General features: G+C 40.5%; 1 protein-coding gene across 1 annotated transcript in view; it reads right to left on the bottom strand.

The window, feature by feature from the left end:
• CDS1 (CDP-diacylglycerol synthase 1) overlaps positions 1-18,817 on the bottom strand; it is a 72,768-nt gene that overhangs the window by 43,039 nt on the left and 10,912 nt on the right. The window contains exons 2-3 of the mRNA XM_080795503.1: positions 14,588-14,715; positions 2,242-2,338 (exon numbers count right to left, since the gene is read on the bottom strand). Of these exons, the coding sequence (XP_080651629.1) occupies positions 2,242-2,338; positions 14,588-14,715 (225 nt within the window). The remainder of the gene's footprint in view (positions 1-2,241; positions 2,339-14,587; positions 14,716-18,817) is intronic.

Here is an 18,817-nt window from a genome sequence, read left to right as displayed (position 1 = left end):
GCCCACCAAACTGGCCCGAGTCCGTGTACTAAGGATACTTGTGTCCTTCAATAACTTAGCTCAAAAACACCTTCTAAAGGGGAATAATGTAAGTGATCCCCAATATTTTCAATGGCTCCCCAGTGCTTTACAAATAAATCCCAAACTTCTTCACATAGTATTGCAGGGCCCTCCAGAATCTGATCCCCAATTAGTTCTCCAAGTTCGAAGCCCCTGTGTTCCAAGAAAAGGGCATTGTTCAGCTCTTCCTGACTCATCTAGCCATTCAGACCTTTGCTCACAGCGCTCACTCCACCCTGATCTACCTCAGGTCAGCTGAAAGGTCCCCTCCTCCACAAAGCCTTACAGAGCTGTCTGCTATCACCCCATCCCTCATCCCCCGACCCACCACTCAGCACACAGCACTGAAAAGTGCTCTGCACACACTCACTCCTGAAAGGCCCAAATTCTGAGGCCAGTGGCTCGCCCTCCGTGGGTTCACACTGAACTAGGAGTGGGCTCTCCCCGGGAGTCTCACCCGGACAATGGTCACACCGGCCTATCTGGCTTTTAGGCTCAACATCTTCTGCCCTCACATTAAAGTGTCCTATCCATTTTCCATTGTTTCTTTGTAAGAAAAATTTCTCTGTGATGTCAACAAACAGAACAGAGAGAGTGATTGCTTACTCACCGCTGTTACCTTGAGATCCCCAAGGAAGTACAAAATTAATGAGGGGACAAAAAGAAAGTGAAAGGTCTTTATGGTACTAATAAGAGCTGCTTTAAATGCTTTTAGGAGTTGATGGGATTTTTCCCCACTCATTTCTAATTTCACCTCAGAACTTAACCATTCTTTTACAGACTGAAAGGAAAACCACATCGTACTGCCCATGTTTATCACTATGGACAGGACTGAGCACGAAGGGAGCAGACAGGTCAGAGAGGTAAGAATCTACGTGGGCAAGAGCAGCCAGAGAGCAGGGTGGTGGGTGCGACACAGGCTAAACTAGTGGGGAACCATGATGAAAAAGAAACAGCAGAAAAGAAGGACACACGCATCTGGGGAAGAGCAGACTCTCCCTGTGCCCTGCTGAACACACTCAGCACCCAGACATGCTGGATGAACCTGGTGAACAAGCACCTTTCTCCTTCTCACTACCACCACTTTGGGCTTCAGAAGTTTCATGCTTCTTTGGATATCGAGGCTTTTATAGATGCGAGTCCTCTGCTGTGACACCCTGCCCCCAAGCTCCCCTCTCACCTCACCTGCTCAAGCTTCAAAGTGCAGCACCTGTGCAGGGCAGAACACCTCTGGAAAGCTTCCTGGCTCCCCCCTTGCTCTCACAGCATCTTATTCTTTTTTTTCAAATGCTTATTGCAGTTTGTAACTATAGATCTGATCTGTTCTTAAAAGTGTAGACAGCAAACTCCCTGAGGGAAGAGACGAGTGTGCTTTTCTCCGCACCCCATATCATACCCCAGAATTAGGGCAACGCCTGGCACATAGCAGGCACTCTGGAAGCATGTGCTAAATGAATGACTTAAAAGCTTAAAATATCTGTTTGGCAGCGGGACTTGTTAGAGTCCCCATACACAACAAAATCCCAAGTGCCCAGAATGGCTTCTGCTTGCCTCTCCAGTCTCATCCCTAGGTACCTCCAATGCACAGCTTGCAAATCCGCCAACAAACCACATTCTCTCATTACCCCCATGTCTTGTTTCTGATGTCCCCACCTTGGAATGCCCTCTCCCATCCAGTCCCTTCTTCAGGACTCAACGTTGGCATCCCCTCTTCTGGAAGTCCTCCTTGTTCTATGTCAGGCTGATTAGATACATTTTTTACTGTGCTCAACCAACACATTCTATGACAGCACTCACCCACTTATTTACTATACTATTTATTCATATGGTTACTTCTGTGTCTCTGCCATTAGATTGAGTTCTTTGAAGTGAGGGCTCTGGCTAGGAGTCCTACATGATAAAGTCATGTGTGTGTGAACTCATTAGCAGTATCTAATGCTTGGCAAAATGTATTTATTATGCATAACCTGATCTCTGCTGAGTGAGCACACTGAATGGCTACTTTGCAAACAAAAAAAATTGGTCCAGCTCATTTCATGAACTAGAAGATGCTTGAAAGAATGAAATTCACTGTTACCAAACCTTGAACTACCTACTTTTTATGACAGGCTCAAATTACTTCAATCATATCTGTGCTGAAAAACAAAGCAAGAGATACTCAGGGAAATGTGAAATACTTACAAGAAGCATCAGCATAAATGATCCCATATAGATGATCAGGAAAAACAATGAAATCATAGTTAGAGTAAGAATTCCACGAATCCACCAGTTTTTCCACCTACAAAGAAAATGTTTATAAAGTTAGTATTTAATGTATTCTTTCTTACAGCTTTTTGTGTGGTTTTAGCATTACCAGACTTACATGGATTTTCCCTAATTCTACTTTAAGAAACCCTTAATTCACCTTATATTATAACCACAAAAACAAAAACCGAACAAACAGCATTTGTTCACTTACTCAGAGCTAAATTAAGTGTAAAAATTATGTTAGCCAAAGAAAGAAACGAATTTTCGTTCAGTGTGATTAATCACTAGGGTGACTGATGAATCACTAGGCTAGGCACTGAGATGGTCAATGTGGATATGTGCACATCCCACCAGGGCATTCAGAACGGAAGAAGGCAGGTGCAAAAGTCCTCTGAAAAGATGCACTATCCTTTAGGGTGGTAGGAAAAAAAAATAATGATTTTATTAAGGCGGTTTAAACAGATAACACAGACTTCTAATGAGAAAAATTAAAGAAAGGTTAATGCAGAAGTGAAACTGCAGAACACAGCGATTTCAATGAAATGAAAAAGACACAAGAAAGTCAGTCACTGAGGTCAAGACCAGACTGACGGTTACTTCCTTCTAATGCTCAGAGTGTGCTGCTGGCTTGCCTCACTTAGGGACACGGGCCTTAAGTAGGAGAGTGTTTCCTCACCCTTGGGCCTTCGCTTGTTCCTTAGAGGGGAACTTCTCTGCTATATGCCCTGCCAGGCTGAGACTGATCTCCCTTGGTCCTCTGGCTGCCAGGAAGGGCTGGGGTTTTGCCCAGTGGCCCTCTCTCCACACCCAGGAGATCACCCTTTATTCCCAGCATACTTTACAAATGTCACTCTTTCTGTGGCCATGTCAGGAAAAATGTCAGCAGCTACAGTGTTAAACTGAAAGGATGCTAATAATACCTATATATGGATGATATTTCTGAATCTAAAATTTCTTCCCCCTGGTTTTACTCATTCTACACTGAACTCACAGTAAAGTTTTTCTTTAAGACCTCTCTGATTTCTATTAATTCAAATGACAGCATTGAAATTATGTTACAAGAGATCTGGGTTCATCTTAACATATAGTAACACACACACACACACACACACACACACACAATATACACTGTGTTCTAAGCACATGCCTTCATTCTCCTGTCTACAAAAAGAAATATTTGCTGACTTCATCCATTTATCAAATACTGATAATTTGCATTCAAGATCTAAAATGCCAACAAGTTAAGTCGAAACGCTTTCATCTAGCTTCCCAGGTTTTTCAAGAGGTGGTCAAATTGTATTTACCTGACTTTATTTCCCTCTACTGTGTAACAAACTACATAGACTCATAAATTTCTCATGAGACCGTAAGTTTTAGGACTGAACTGAAGTGAGAGGAGAGTCAAAACATGCTATGGCTGAAAGGTTCCATTTAGTTTTATAGACATAACTCTTTGTGGATTAATGAATAGACTGGGAACTGGGCTAGGTCACAGAGCTAGTCAGAGGTAAATAAAGGACCAAAAGCCAGTCTCCTGATAATAATCCTTCCCTGTTTGCATGAAACCCAGAAGCATATTTAGCTCTCCTTTAAAACTGATCCTCAGACTCGGAATTGTTCAGAACCTACAGAAGAGGACACTACTTAAGTGTCAGAAATCAGTGCCCAGGCGGATGTTGCCAAGGTCCATGTATACCTTTTTGTTAGATGCCTGGCTTTGAACTTCAGAGGATGGTAGCTGCTGAGAACCAGAGATCTTAAACAGAAAACCTACTTTCTTCATATCATCTAAAAATTCCATGGTAACTGAAAACCTGAGCCCTCAAGGAACATATCCTATCTGGTTATCTTTTATATGGCTTTTCTCCCCTCCCAGAAAAATTCCCCTCCCCTAACAAGGGTCAAAGACTTAATTCCCTTAATTATTCTAACGGATTCCCCAAATCTCCTAAGAATACCTAATACAAAGTTAAGTACATAAAAGAACATACTTAAACATAACATATATATCCACTGATGCAGTAACTGAAAGTCATCTTTTAAGAGAAAACCACTAGATTCAAAACAGAGCATGATATGGGGGATAAAAAACACTGTTACTAAAAACCAGAGGATAGCCTGATTCTGAATTCAAAATTCTTGATTTCTTTTACCATGCTATCATGACCACATAATAAAAGTCTTAATTTTGAGTCCAAGTCATCACCTCATGATTGTTTTGAGAAAAGGAACTCAGAATCAGTAAAGGAGAACTGCATTCAAGTCTCATGTCTCCAGGACCTATGTGAGTTAGAAATGAGATTTCTAAAAAGCATGTAATTAAGCAGTAGCCTTAAAAGTGATTATCCAAAGTGGTCATACACTTATTGCTCAAATTGTTCATGAGATGTATCAACATGGTACTACAAACATCAAGTGGTTTTTATTTCAAAAGTAATGACAAGGTTTTAAAAAAAATTATCTTCCTAGTGGCACAAACATCATGAGTCAAGAATTTGGGTTGGCAAGGCAGTTCACCTGAGCCAAGAACTGGTATACAGAGATACTCGCCAAGAATGAACAAGAATTTTATGGGCCATCTGGCAAAGAGAAGTTTTGAGAAAATCCATCTATCAGCCTTTGGAGGAATTGGACAGGAAGTATGTAAGCTCCCGAGAGAAGGAAAATGCATGATACAATATAAGAGCACTGAGTATGAGGCTATGTCTGGATATCTCCTTGGCTTCTCAACCTGTGTTAATAACATTTTGAGCCAGAGAATTCTTTGTCACAAAGAACTGTTTTGTGTACTGTAGGATGGTCAATATCCTCCCTGGTCTCTCCCCGCTGCATGCCAGCTGCACTATCTCTCTTGACCACCTACAATGTCTCAAATGCCACAAATGATCAAATGCCACATGTCCACTGGTGCGGTCTGGGGAGGTGAGGGCACTTTCCCTGGATGAGAACTACTAACCTAGACTGATAACTGAAGAAGAGCTTCACTAACAGACAGAACCAGACTTAACTGGTTAATGACAATTCATTCCCACAGACCCACACACAAAGATCACAAAACAGACTGGGATAATTTTCCAAGTAACTGAAAACCTTCAGGCCCCTTCCAATTTCAACAACTTATGCTCTGTTAGATATTATATATTAAAGACTTAAAAATGAGCATAAATCTTAACTTAGCTACAAAGAAAAATGTTTAATACATTTATTATTTAGTTGTTTTTAATCATGAAAATTTGGAAACCAGCTAAATGCCCAGCAAAAACCATTTAGTTGAGTAAACTGAACTACGGTCATACAAAGGAACATACCATGCAGTCATTAAAAATATTTAAGTATACTTAATGATGTTGTTCCTAAAACCACAGAATGAAAATGTAAATAGAAAGGTAGGAAACAGTATAATGTTATTTTTTATATTATACACCCCCCCACATATTTATACACAATGCACAAGGAAAAAAAGTTTCAAACAGTAGCTATCAGAATACTATAAATATCGGAGACAAGATGGCGGGGAAGTAGGAGGAGGCGCCTTTTCAACCTGTACCCTAAAGTGAGCTGATTACCTACCAAAGAACTCCGATCACCCATGAAATCAGCCTGAGATCAGAATTATACACGTCTGGATCTCTACGGGGGGGCAGAAGACGCCAGTGGGCAGGTAAAGTGGAGTGGGAACGTCGGACTGATATCGGAAGATAAACAAAAGGGGGAGGGAGCCACCAGAGGCGACCGATTGGAAAGTCTACAAAGTCTTGTTGAAAGCACTCAAAAGAGCAAAGGATCGCGCGGGGAAATTGTGGGAATCGGGGCGGCTAGGGACAGGGGCTTAAGTCCCCAGACCCAGGACAGCCTCCCCTGGCGCTGAGCCAGAGAGAGTGCGGCAGAGAAACCTGGTCTTTGTCCCTGAGCCGCCAGTGCACCCGAGAACGGGTGGAGTCCGGCTCCCGTGAGGGGCTGGGAGCCACACCAGTCAGCAGAACGCGCACCTTACTGGAGATGCACGCGTGCCTCACCCTCCCCTGAGAGAGGTACACGAACGCCCAGCCTGGTGTTCTCGGACCCACGCCGCGATAGAGCCGATAGAGCCGATAGAGCTGGAGGCGCCGCGCCCCAAACCCTCCCCTGAGAGAGGTGCGCGCAAGCCCGGCGTTCTTAGCCCCAGCCAGCGGGAAAATCTCAGTGTGCGATCGCTGCTTGGAACCTCTCTGGCGGTCTGGAGCTGCCCAGACAGCCACAGCTGCCTTGGTTTTGCGTACAAGCAGGAGATCCCGAGTCCCCAGGGACCGCGACTCAGAACCTGCTCTGCCAGCGGCCCAGCGGCTGCAGCACCTGCAGGGGAGCAGACTGAGGCTTCTCTCTGAGAGGGAGGTTGGGGTGCAGTTTTCTTTCCTCTAAACCTCCAAAAACCATCAAAAGCTGTCAAGGCGAGAAAAAGAAGTGAACAAACATAAAAACCTCCAGAGAACAAAAACCTGAAAAAACTGTTTTTCTCAGAGCCCACCCCCTTGAGGGGGTTGGGAGGACTTAACTCAGGGAAGATCATTGACTGAAAACCCACGTGGCAGCCCCCTCCCCCAGAAAACAAATCAGGAAAGAAAAAAAAAAAAGACTACAAGAGAACAACCACCACTACTTCATAGATACAACTTTTATTTTTAATTCTTTCCCACTATTCTGGTTCATTCTTTTTTCTTTCTTTATATAGATAATTTTTTAACCTATTTACCATCACAGTGAGATGTCCAGTACATCAAATTCCATGATAAACTTCTAACCTGAATTTTTTGATACATACACATATGTTTTTCTTTTGCTTTTCTATTTTCTTAATTTTTAAAAAAATTTTTAATTTAGTTTAGTCCAGTTTATTCCTTTTTTATTTTTATTTTCTAGTATTCATATAGAGTTAAACTTCAAGGTAACCCCCTTTCTCCAAGCAATGCTACCCCTATAGGTGAACCAATTTTTAATCCCCCTTTTTCTTAGGAAAGTTGAGTCCTTTAACAAAGATATCAAGATACATCCAGGAAGAATCAAAATAACCTTCCTCGCCCACACCGAGAATCTATAACCATGCTCCCATCTTTTTCTTCTGCCAGTGTCTCTGTGTATTTATGTTTGTCCTGATAGTATATAAATATTATACTTGGGGTTCTTCTTGACAAGGCTCCTCCTTTTTTTGCTTATATATATATATTTTTTTTCTCTCGTCATATACTTTTATCAGTCTTTTTGTTTGTATACGTCATAAATCTTACCCTGGGGCCCATTTGGGCTGAACCTTCTCTTTTATCTTCCCCTTTTTTCCTGTCTCTCTCTCTCCCTCTTTTTTCTTTTTCTTTTCTTTTTTCTCTCGTTTGGGCGGGGAATCCTGAGTGCTCAGAAGCGTTCCAGGGTGCACCTTGACTGCACCACGGTCGATACATCCAGCTACATCTGTCCAGTCATCTCTCACCAAAATGACTAGGAGGAGGAATCCCCAACAGAAGAAAAATACAGAGGATGGGCCTTCTGCAACAGAGCTAACGGCTATCAACATAGACAATATGTCAGAAAGAGAATTCAGGCTAACAATTATCCAGGCAATAGCTAGGTTGGAGAAAGCCATGGATGACCAAACAGAATTGATTAGGGCAGAATTGAAAGCAACCAGGGAGGATGTTCATAATGTTAGGGCAGAGCTGAAGGCCACCAGGGATGAGGTTCACAACACTCTCAATGAGTTCCAATCTAATCTAAATTCTCTAAAAGCTAGGGTAACTGAGACAGAAGATAGAATTAGTGATCTGGAGGACAAACAGATAGAGAGAAAGGATCAGGAGGAAGCCTGGAACAAACAGCTTAGAAGCCACGAAAACAGAATCAGGGAAATAAATGATGCCATGAAACGTTCCAACGTCAGAATTATTGGAATCCCTGAAGGGGAGGAGAAAGAAAGAAGTCTAGAAGATATAGTGGAACAAGTTTTTCATGAAAATTTTCCCAATCTTGCAAATGGAACAAGTGTTCATGTACTAGAAGTAGAAAGGTCCCCCCCCAAGATTATAAATTCAAAAAAAACATCCAGGCACCTCATAGTAAAATTGAGGAATCATAATTGTAGATACAATCTCTTGAAAGCCGCTAGGACAAAGAAGCTCCTTACATACAGAGGAAAGCCCATCAGAATAACGTCAGACCTGTCCACAGAGACCTGGCAAGCCAGAAAGGGCTGGCAAGATATATTCAGGGCACTAAATGAGAAGAACATGCAGCCAAGAATACTTTATCCAGCAAGACTGACATTCAAAATGGATGGAGAGATAAAGAGTTTCCAAGACCGGCAAGGCTTAAAAGACTATGCAACCACCAAACACTGCAGGAAATATTAAGGGGGTTCTATAAAAGAGGAAAAATCCTAAGAATAGCATTGAACAGAAATATAGAGACAATCGACAGAAAGAAAGACTTCAAAGATAACACAATGTCAATAAAAACGTATCTCTCAATAATCACTCTCAATGTGAATGGCCTAAATGCACCCATAAAACGACACAGGGTTGCAGATTGGATAAAACGACAGGACCCATCCATATGTTGTCTACAAGAGACCCATTTTGAACCTAAAGATACACCCAGACTGAAAGTGAAGGGATGGAGAAGCATCTTTCATGCCAATGGGCCTCAAAAGAAGGCCGGGGTAGCGATTCTCGTATCAGATAAATTAGATTTTAAACTAAAGACGGTAGTCAGAGATACAGAAGGACACTACATCATTCTTAAAGGGACTATCCACCAAGATGATCTAACAATTGTAAATATCTATGCCCCCAATATGGGAGCAGCCAATTACATAAGAAAACTATTAATCAAGATAAAGAGTCATATTGATATGAATACATTAATAGTAGGAGATCTTAACACGCCTCTCTCAGAAATAGGCAGATCATCAAAGCAGAAAATCAATAAAGAAATAAGAGCATTGAATGACACATTGGACCAGATGGACCTCATAGATATATACAGAACATTCCACCCTAAAACAACAGAATACTCATTCTTCTCAAGTGCACATGGAACCTTCTCCAGAATAGACCACATACTGGGTCACAAATCAGGGCTCAACTAATACCAAAAGACTGAGATTATTCCCTGCATATTCTCAGATCACAATGCTTTGAAACTGGAGCTCAATCACAAGGAAAAGTTCAGAAGGAACTCAAATACCTGGAAGCTAAAGACCACCTTGCTTAAGAATGCTTGGATCAACCAGGAGATCAAAGAAGAACTTAAACAATTTATGGAAACCAATGAGAACGAAGACACTTCACTCCAAAACCTATGGGATACAGCAAAGGCGGTCCTAAGGGGGAAATTCATAGCCATCCAAGCCTCCCTCAAAAAAATTGAAAAATCCAGAATACACCAGCTGTCTCTACACCTTAAAGAACTAGAGAATCAACAACAAATCAAACCAACTCCACACATAAGAAGGGAAATAATCAAGATTAGAGCAGAGATCAACAAGGTAGAAACCAGAGATACAGTAGAACGTATCAACGAAACTAGAAGCTGGTTTTTTGAAAGAATCAATAAGATCGATAAACCACTGGCCACACTAATCCAAAAGAAAAGAGAGAAAGCCCAAATTAATAAAATTATGAATGAAAAGGGAGAGATCACAACTAACACCAAGGAAGTAGAAACAACCATCAGAAGCTATTATCAACAGTTATATGCCAATAAGCTAAGCAACCTAGATGAAATGGATGCATTCCTGGAAAACTACAAACTCCCAAAATTGAACCAGGAAGAAACTGACAACCTGAATAGACCGATATCGAGTAACGAGATTGAAGCAGTGATCAAAAACCTCCCAAAAAACAAGAGCCCAGGACCTGACGGATTCCCTGGGGAATTCTATCAAACTTTCAAAGAAGAAATAACACCTATTCTCCTGAAGCTGTTTCAAAAAACTGAAGCAGAAGGAAAACTTCCAGACTCTTTTTATGAAGCCAGCATTACCCTGATCCCCAAACCAGGCAAAGACCCTACCAAAAAGGAGAATTTCAGACCGATATCACTGATGAATATGGATGCTAAGATTCTCAACAAGATCCTAGCAAACAGGATCCAATAGCACATTAAAAAGATTATCCACCATGACCAGGTGGGATTCATCCCTGGGTTACAAGGATGGTTCAACATTCGCAAATCAATCAATGTGATAGAACAAATCAATAAGAGAAGAGAGAAGAACCACATGATCCTCTCCATTGATGCAGAAAAAGCTTTTGACAAAATCCAGCATCCGTTCCTGATTAAAACGCTTCAAAGTATAGGGATAGAGGGAACATTCCTGAACTTCATCAAATCTATCTATGAAAAACCCACAGCAAATATCATCCTCAATGGGAAAAAGCTTGCAGCCTTCCCATTGAGATCAGGAACACGACAAGGATGCCCACTCTCACCACTCTTGTTCAACATAGTATTAGAAGTCCTAGCAACAGCAATCAGACAACAAAGAGAAATAAAAGGTATCCAAATTGGCAAGGAAGAAGTCAAACTCTCTCTCTTCGCAGATGACATGATTCTTTATATGGAAAACCCGAAAGACTCCACCCCCAAACTACTAGAACTCATACAGCAATTCAGTAATGTAGCAGGATACAAAGTCAATGTCCAGAAATCAGTGGCTTTCTTATCCACTAACAATGAAAATACAGAAAGGCAAATTAGAGAATCGATTCCATTTACTATAGCACCAAAAACCATAAGATACCTCGGAATAAACCTAACCAAAGAGGTTAAAGATCTGTACTCGAGGAACTACAGAACACTCCTAAAAGAAATTGAAGAAGACACAAAAAGATGGAAGACCATTCCATGCTCTTGGATCGGAAGAATAAACATCGTTAAAATGTCTATACTGCCCAGAGCAATCTATACTTTTAATGCCATTCCGATCAAAATTCCACCAGTATTTTTCAAAGAGCTGGAGCAAATAATACTAAAATTTGTATGGAATCAGAAGAGACCCCGAATTGCTAAGGAAATGTTGAAAAACAAAAATAAAACTGGTGGCATCACGTTACCTGATTTCAAGCTTTACTACAAAGCTGTGATCACCAAGACAGCATGGTACTGGCATAAAAACAGACACATGGACCAGTGGAACAGAGTAGAGAGCCCAGATATGGACCCTCAACTCTATGGTCAAATAATCTTTGACAAAACAGGAAAAAATATCCAGTGGAAAAAAGACAGTCTCTTCAATAAATGATGCTGGGAAAACTGGACAGCTATATGTAGAAGAATGAAACTTGACCATTCTCTTACACCATACACAAAGATAAACTCGAAATGGATAAAAGACCTCAACATGAGACAGGAATCCATCAGAATCCTCGAGGAGAACATACGGAGTAACCTCTTTGATATCAGCCACAGCAACTTCTTTCAAGATATGTCTCCAAAGGCAAAGGAAACAAAGGCAAAGATGAACTTTTGGGACTTCATCAAGATCAAAAGCTTCTGCATAGCAAAAGAAACAGTCATCAAAACAAAGAGGCAACCCACGGAATGGGAGAAGATATTTGCAAATGACAGTACAGATAAAAGGTTGATATCCAGGATCTATAAAGAACTCCTCAAACTCAACACACACAAAACAGATAATCATATTAAAAAATGGGCAGAAGATATGAACAGACACTTCTCCAATGAAGACATACAAATGGCTACCAGACACATGAAAAAATGTTCATCATCACTAGCCATCAGGGAGATTCAAATCAAAACCACACTGAGATACCACCTTACACCAGTTAGAATGGCCAAAATTAGCAAGACAGGAAACAACGTGTGTTGGAGAGGATGTGGAGAAAGGGGAACCCTCTTGCACTGTTGGTGGGAATGCAAGTTGGTGCAGCCACTTTGGAGAACAGTGTGGAGATTCCTCTAGAAATTAAAAATAGAGCTTCCCTATGACCCTGCAATTGCACTACTGGGTATTTACCCCAAAGATACAGATGTAGTGAAAAGAAGGGCCATCTGTACCCCAATGTTTATAGCAGCAATGGCCACGGTCGCCAAACTGTGGAAAGAACCAAGATGCCTTTCAACGGATGAATGGATAAGGAAGATGTGGTCCATATACACTATGGAGTATTATGCCTCCATCAGAAAGGACGAATACCCAACTTTTGTAGCAACATGGACAGGACTGGAAGAGATTATGCTGAGTGAAATAAGTCAAACAGAGAAAGTCAAGTATCATATGGTTTCACTTATTGGTGGAGCATAACAAATAATATAGAGGACAAGGGTAGATGGAGAGGAGAAGGGAGTTGAGGGAAATTGGAAGGGGAGGTGAACCATGAGAGACTATGGACTCTGAAAAACAACCTGAGGGTTTTGAAGGGGCGGGGTGGGAGGGTGGGGGAACCAGGTGGTGGGTATTAGGGAGGGCACAGATTGCATGGAGCACTGGGTGTGGTGAAAAAACAATGAATACTGTTACGCTGAAAATAAATAAAAAATTTAATTTAAAAAAAAAAAGTTAAAAAAAAAAAGAATACTATAAATATCAATGTTTGTGGGGGAGGATTACAGGAGTTCCCCCTCCCCATTCATGTACTTTTTAAATGTAATTAGTATTTTTAATCCCATACATCTACAACTTCTAAATCATTGGAAGACAGACCATTTTGGGTATTAGTTTAAAAAGAGCCTAAAATAAGATAGATTTTGAAACATTTGTGTAGCCCTTAGGGAAAAGTTTGAGAAGACTGAAACTGGTTATATTATTATTTATTGTTCATTTTTAAAAGCCAAGTCTTTTATAAACAGAGCACAATACCTAGGGTCACAATGTGGTTCTATCACTTACTAAATGCATGACCCCTGACACAGAACATTTCTGCACCTCAATTTCCTCATTTGTAAAACAGGCTTATATAATTGAACCTGTGCTACAGGGTTGCTGTGAGAACAATCAACACGTGTGAAGCATCTGGAGTAGTGCCCAGCACACAGCACATGCTCAATAAATATCAGATGCTATGATTTGCTATTATTCCTTTATACTGGGGGGGAACCTCATTATTAGGGAAAATCTACTATAAATAACACACAGGAATCCAGCATCATTCTTATGTAACATTAATATAAAAAAATTTCAGACCTGAGATAGACCTGATAAGATTTTAAAGCAAACGTACATCTGTGAATGAGGTCAGAAAAACTAAGATCAAGACCTATTAAAATAATAATCATGTTTTTGGTAATGAACAGCAAAAAGTTGTTCTATTAGTTAAAAAATATGAAAACTTCTGTTTGAAATAATTTATTCTAATATGGTTATCTGCTAGGAATTAAAAACAGAAAAACTTACAATACATTTATTAGATATGACTAACCAGTGTTTTTTGTTATGACCTATGGGGTAGTAAAATCAACTTAGTAAGTCACATCCAGCATTTTTGTTCAATAATATAGAATATCAAACAAAAGAAATCAGAGGGTATCATGCACAGTAATACAAGAACTGCTTCATAATATTTTTGCAACAGTTAAAATACACATTTGTGTGTCTCTTGGGATGTGGTGTACATTTATCTCCTACTGTGTGTCAAAGTCAAAAAAGTTGGAAAAACACTGTTCTATACCAACATTTAAGATTTCACACATTGATCTGGATAAAAGCTTGTATTTATTTTGCTTTTATAAATTTCATAGCTCATATTAGTGAAGCATACGATGGAGGGCAATATAAGAGTAGCTCAAATTTGGTGGTGGCCAAACATTCAAAACCAACGCAAAGATAAACTGGTAAATAAAGGGCTGCAGAGTTTTGGCTGATAATTTTAAACTTAGTTTAAAGAAAAAAATGACCTATTTCCATCTGGCATTTGAAAAACAGGGAACAGAGAACACGGAATTTTCTTTTTTAGATGTTCCGATACCAGAAAAGGTAACCTGATGTGGTGAATGGATTACTCACTGGAGAAATGTGACAAATTAGGGCAAGAATCCCAGGTCTGCATCTTCCTAGCTCTGTAACCTTCCCCAGTTAACCTCTCAGATTTGGTTTTTTCATACTTCACAAGACTGTAAGGGCTAAATGAAAGAAAGTACATCAAGCATTTAGTACCACACCTCACATACGTTGAAAAAGTATAAGCCTTCCTTTCACAGTTCCAAAACTTAGAAAAAGTGAGATTTATGACATCAACCAGCATAACTTCACAACTTCTCTTGAGCACCCATTACAGTCATCTTCCTCCCATCATACCTTGAAGATAAACCAGATAGAGCTTTCTTGAGGATCTCAGGGGTTCTATCCGAAGATAGTGGAATTTCAGGAATATCAGAATCTGTTCTGGAATCCAAGTCTCCATATCTGTCATCAATATCTGTTTCCTAAAATTAAAGAAAAAGGAAAATCACTTTGCAAAATTGAAAAAGAAAAAAGGACATGCTTGTCAATGCATGTGTTTATTGCTCAGTGTGTCAAACCTCAGTTGTGTAACTTGAAACAAAGAAACAACTATTAAGTTATCTTGAATAACCAAGCACTGTTGTACTTCCCTGTTAGGAAAGTTTGATGATACTTGCTAAAATCTATCAATATAAAGGATTAATTTAAACAAAAGACACAAATAGAAACTTCCTGTAGTATCTAAATCAGAAATTTATCAACAAGAATCAAATGTTTGTTGTTTTGCTACTTAATGGGGAGAACATGGGGTTAATTCCATGTAAATTCTGACCAACTGTGCACAATCCCTTTTTTATCTGATTACAATCAAAGCATCAACAACAAAAGCAGATTCTTACACTGGCACAGCATTATATATATATGTATATATGTACTTTCACTTCCCTCATTCTTATTAGATCCTCCAGAGACAATCTCAGTGAAGCAGGTCAGACAGATATTATCATCTCTGTTTTATTGATAAGTAATTAGGATCAAAAGCATTTGCTTTGATGGTAGTATTTTTCACCATAAAGTGAGTTAAAACCTAAATTGCCTTCTAAGAGTACATGCATAGGAGCTGTGTGTATATACTGGGGCCTTTAGACAAAGTGGTGACTGTGGAATTTCCAGGGATAGAGTGGCCAAGGAATTTTAAGAACACAGCTGCCTGGGGCACTTGGGTGGCTCCGTTGGTAAGTGTCTACCTTCGGCTCAGGTCGTGATCTCAGGCTTCTTGTTCAGTGGGGAGCCTGCTTCTCCCTCTCCCTCTGCCTGCCACTCCCCCTGCTTGTGCTCTCTCTCTCTGTGTCAAATAAATAAAATCTTAGGAAAACAAAAACAAAAACGAAACAGAGCTGCCTGATGTTGTTTTAAAGTTGTTTGTTCTGCCGTAAGGTGTCTCTACTCCTATGTCTTTCCTTCTCCTAAATTCACCCCCACCCCAAGCAAACTTGAGTAAAGAGTGCTACACATACATGTGCTTTGGGAGAGTGGTTTACAGATGGGTAAACTGAGGCAAAGGGGGCTGAACTGGGGAGGATGAAAACATAGGTGAATATAAGTAGAAGGAGCACTGAGCAGAACACTGGGCCAGAAGTGATCCTAGGAATGAGAATGCCTAGGAATTCAGAATGTTCAGGAATTTCAAACCCAGCTCCGTCCCTATGGGCAACAAAATTTTGGTAAATTTCATTACCTCTTTTACCTGTTTCTTCAACTATAAAATAAAAGCATTTAATATAATGCTGAGGCCTAAGTCAAAGAAGTAGTAAGCTATGATTATGATTGAACCAAGTCTTCCAATTCCTCATTAAGTAGCTCACCAAATAAAATTTTAGCCTTGGGGGAGTATTTTTAGTTTTCATAAAGCAGTAATAAACTTTCATTTACTAACTATAACTTTCTTATTAAACAATTATTAAATTAAATGTGTCATTAAACCAAATATGACAAATGAAATAGACATGCTGAATTCCCACTGTGACAGAGTCAGCTGTCCCCAAAGCAGCTTAAACAGAGAAAGATGCTGACTAATAAACCACCAGACAAAACATCCCCTGAAAATCTCAGAGCACCTGCTGTCAGTCTGACTTGCCAGCATGTCTTTGACATCCAGAACAATGGAACACATGACTCCCCCCCCCCCCTTTTTTCTGCTACTCTTCTTTAACCTTCAGTAACCCAGTGTTGCTGGCATGGTGTGAGCAGTAGTAGAGATGGTGACTAATGGACACGGCTCCCTAAGGCAATGTCACCATGTTGCCCAAAGAGCATGACTAGGAACCACAAGTTGCTGGCACTAATTTCACTTCTATTCTATTAGCGTGATGAAATGCAAATTACTTAACCCTTTGGTTAAGAAACTCAGCCTTTGGTTTCCCCATAAAACAAAAGCATTGCACTGGAACACAAACTGCGCTCCTCCAAACACTAAAGCTCTCAGCAAGCCACTTGAAATTCTACTTGGCAATAATGGTGATGTGCCACAACCCCCCTCTCATGCACATGTTCTCCAAACAGCTGCTCTGCTTTTATTTTTATTATTTAAACTTCTGATTTCTATTTTACATACCTTAGAGAAACACTTAAGATTTAACTAGGCTTCTTCAATTCCATTCTAGTAACTAACGAATAAAAGATAATTCTGAAATAATGACATTTTACAGCAACGTTACTCAATACTGCAGTGAATAGCAGAGACTCTCAGGTTTCTCTGTTTCTTGTATGGATCCTCTGTTACAAAGATACCAGAACTGGCAAGGAAAATGAGTGTGATTGGAGATTCCAGGAAAGAAGGAACTAGTACTACAATGATCAACTACAGCCATGAAGCAGAACATAAAATGTTTAAGAACACCAAATTAGGGGCTTCTTCTCAAGCCTGTAATATAAAGATGACAATCCTCCACTTTTCTTCTTATGCCCTGTTCTCTTCCAGCCCCACACTAGGTGATTCCATGGTAGCTTGCCTCTTCATCTCTCTGTGAACTCAACAATTCCCAATAGAACTGCATCTCTAGCTTCCATTTCCGGGTGTGTGGGCTTTCCATGAACATCACCTGAAATCCAACATAAGCAAACCAACCTATCGTTTCCACACCAAACCTGCTGCCTGTTCTGTATTCCCTACTCAGGTGAAAACACCACCACCAAAACAGTTCAACAATTAACTCAGGTTTGAAACTTGGCTATTAACATCTGCAATTCCTTGTACCAAAACTCATTCAGTTGGGCCAAGCCTGTCATTCATCTTTCCCCTCCCTCTCCATCCTCCATCCTCACCCACTGTTCTATCCTTTCTGAGCATCACCCTCTCTCACGCAGCTTATCCCCCTGCCCTCTCTAATCCATTCTTTTTAAAGATGTACTTATTTGAGAGAGAGAGAGAGCACTTGCATGGGCACGGGCAAGGGCAGAGGGACAGGGAGAATCTCTCTCTTTTTTTTTTTTTTTAAGATTTTATATATTTGAAAGAGAGAGGGAGAGTAAGCATGAGAGAGAGTGAGAGAGAGAGAGAAAACCAGCAGGAGGAGAGGTGGAGGGAGAAGCAGGCTCCCCAATGAGAAGGGAGCCGAATGCAGAATTCCACCCCAGGAGCCCATCATGACCTGAGCTGAAGGCAGCTGCTTAACCAACTGAGCCACCCAGGCACCCCGAGAGGGAGAATGTCAAGCAGACTCCTTGCAGAGCGTGGAGCTCAGTCCTACGACCCTGAGATCATGACCTGAGCTGAAAGCAAGCATCGGATGCTTAATCAACTGAGCCACCCAGGCATCCCTCTAATTCATTTTCAACATAAAAAGTATCTTTATTAATTGCAAATCTGATTTACCACTTTACCGCCTAAAAATTACCAGGATAAAGTCAAACTACTTAGCATTGTTTTTACTGTTTTTCACATGAGACCCTGCTCTTCCAGCCACTGTTTGATGACTCCCCAGTTTTCACACATAGAGAGCGCCATCCTCTCTTGAATCCGTATGTTTGTTCTATGTACAAAGTACAACTTGTACACTTTCTCTCTTGGTCTCATCCCAGTTCCAATCTTCTCTTCCCCATTTCTCAAACCTAGCTACTGCCCACTCATCCTCTGACCTCAGCTTCAAGGTCGTTTCCTTTGGAAATGTCTTCCCTGACCCCCAGCTCCAGGTTAGCTGCTCTTCAACTGTGTTCCCACAATCCCCCTAATTCTTACCTATTAGTTTATATTAAAGTTATTTGTTTGGTTATTTTCATTTTCCAGAAGTCCACAGGCTTTGTGAGAAGAAAAAAATACCATTCACTGGCCGCCCTCTTAAATCCCAAGAGGCCAGCAGAGGAACTTGGCCCCATGGCTGACATAATAGGAAGTTCTCATCTGTTCTTGCTAGCTGAGTCTTGGTCAAGTTACCTCATGTGGGACCTCAGATGCACTTATTTATGTAAAATGAAGGCTTCTGACCACAAAGGACTACTATTTTCCAAATATTAAATTTTAATGAATTTAATTTAATTGAATTTTAATGTCTAGGAAATGATGGCTGAAAGTTGAAGAAATGAATT

The sequence above is a fragment of the Martes martes genome (genome assembly GCF_963455335.1).
Source record: "Martes martes genome assembly, chromosome: 2".
In the NCBI taxonomy this organism is placed as follows: Eukaryota; Metazoa; Chordata; class Mammalia; order Carnivora; family Mustelidae; genus Martes; species Martes martes.
Note: the sequence above shows the minus strand (reverse complement) of the source record. Positions and strands in the feature narration are given on the sequence as shown.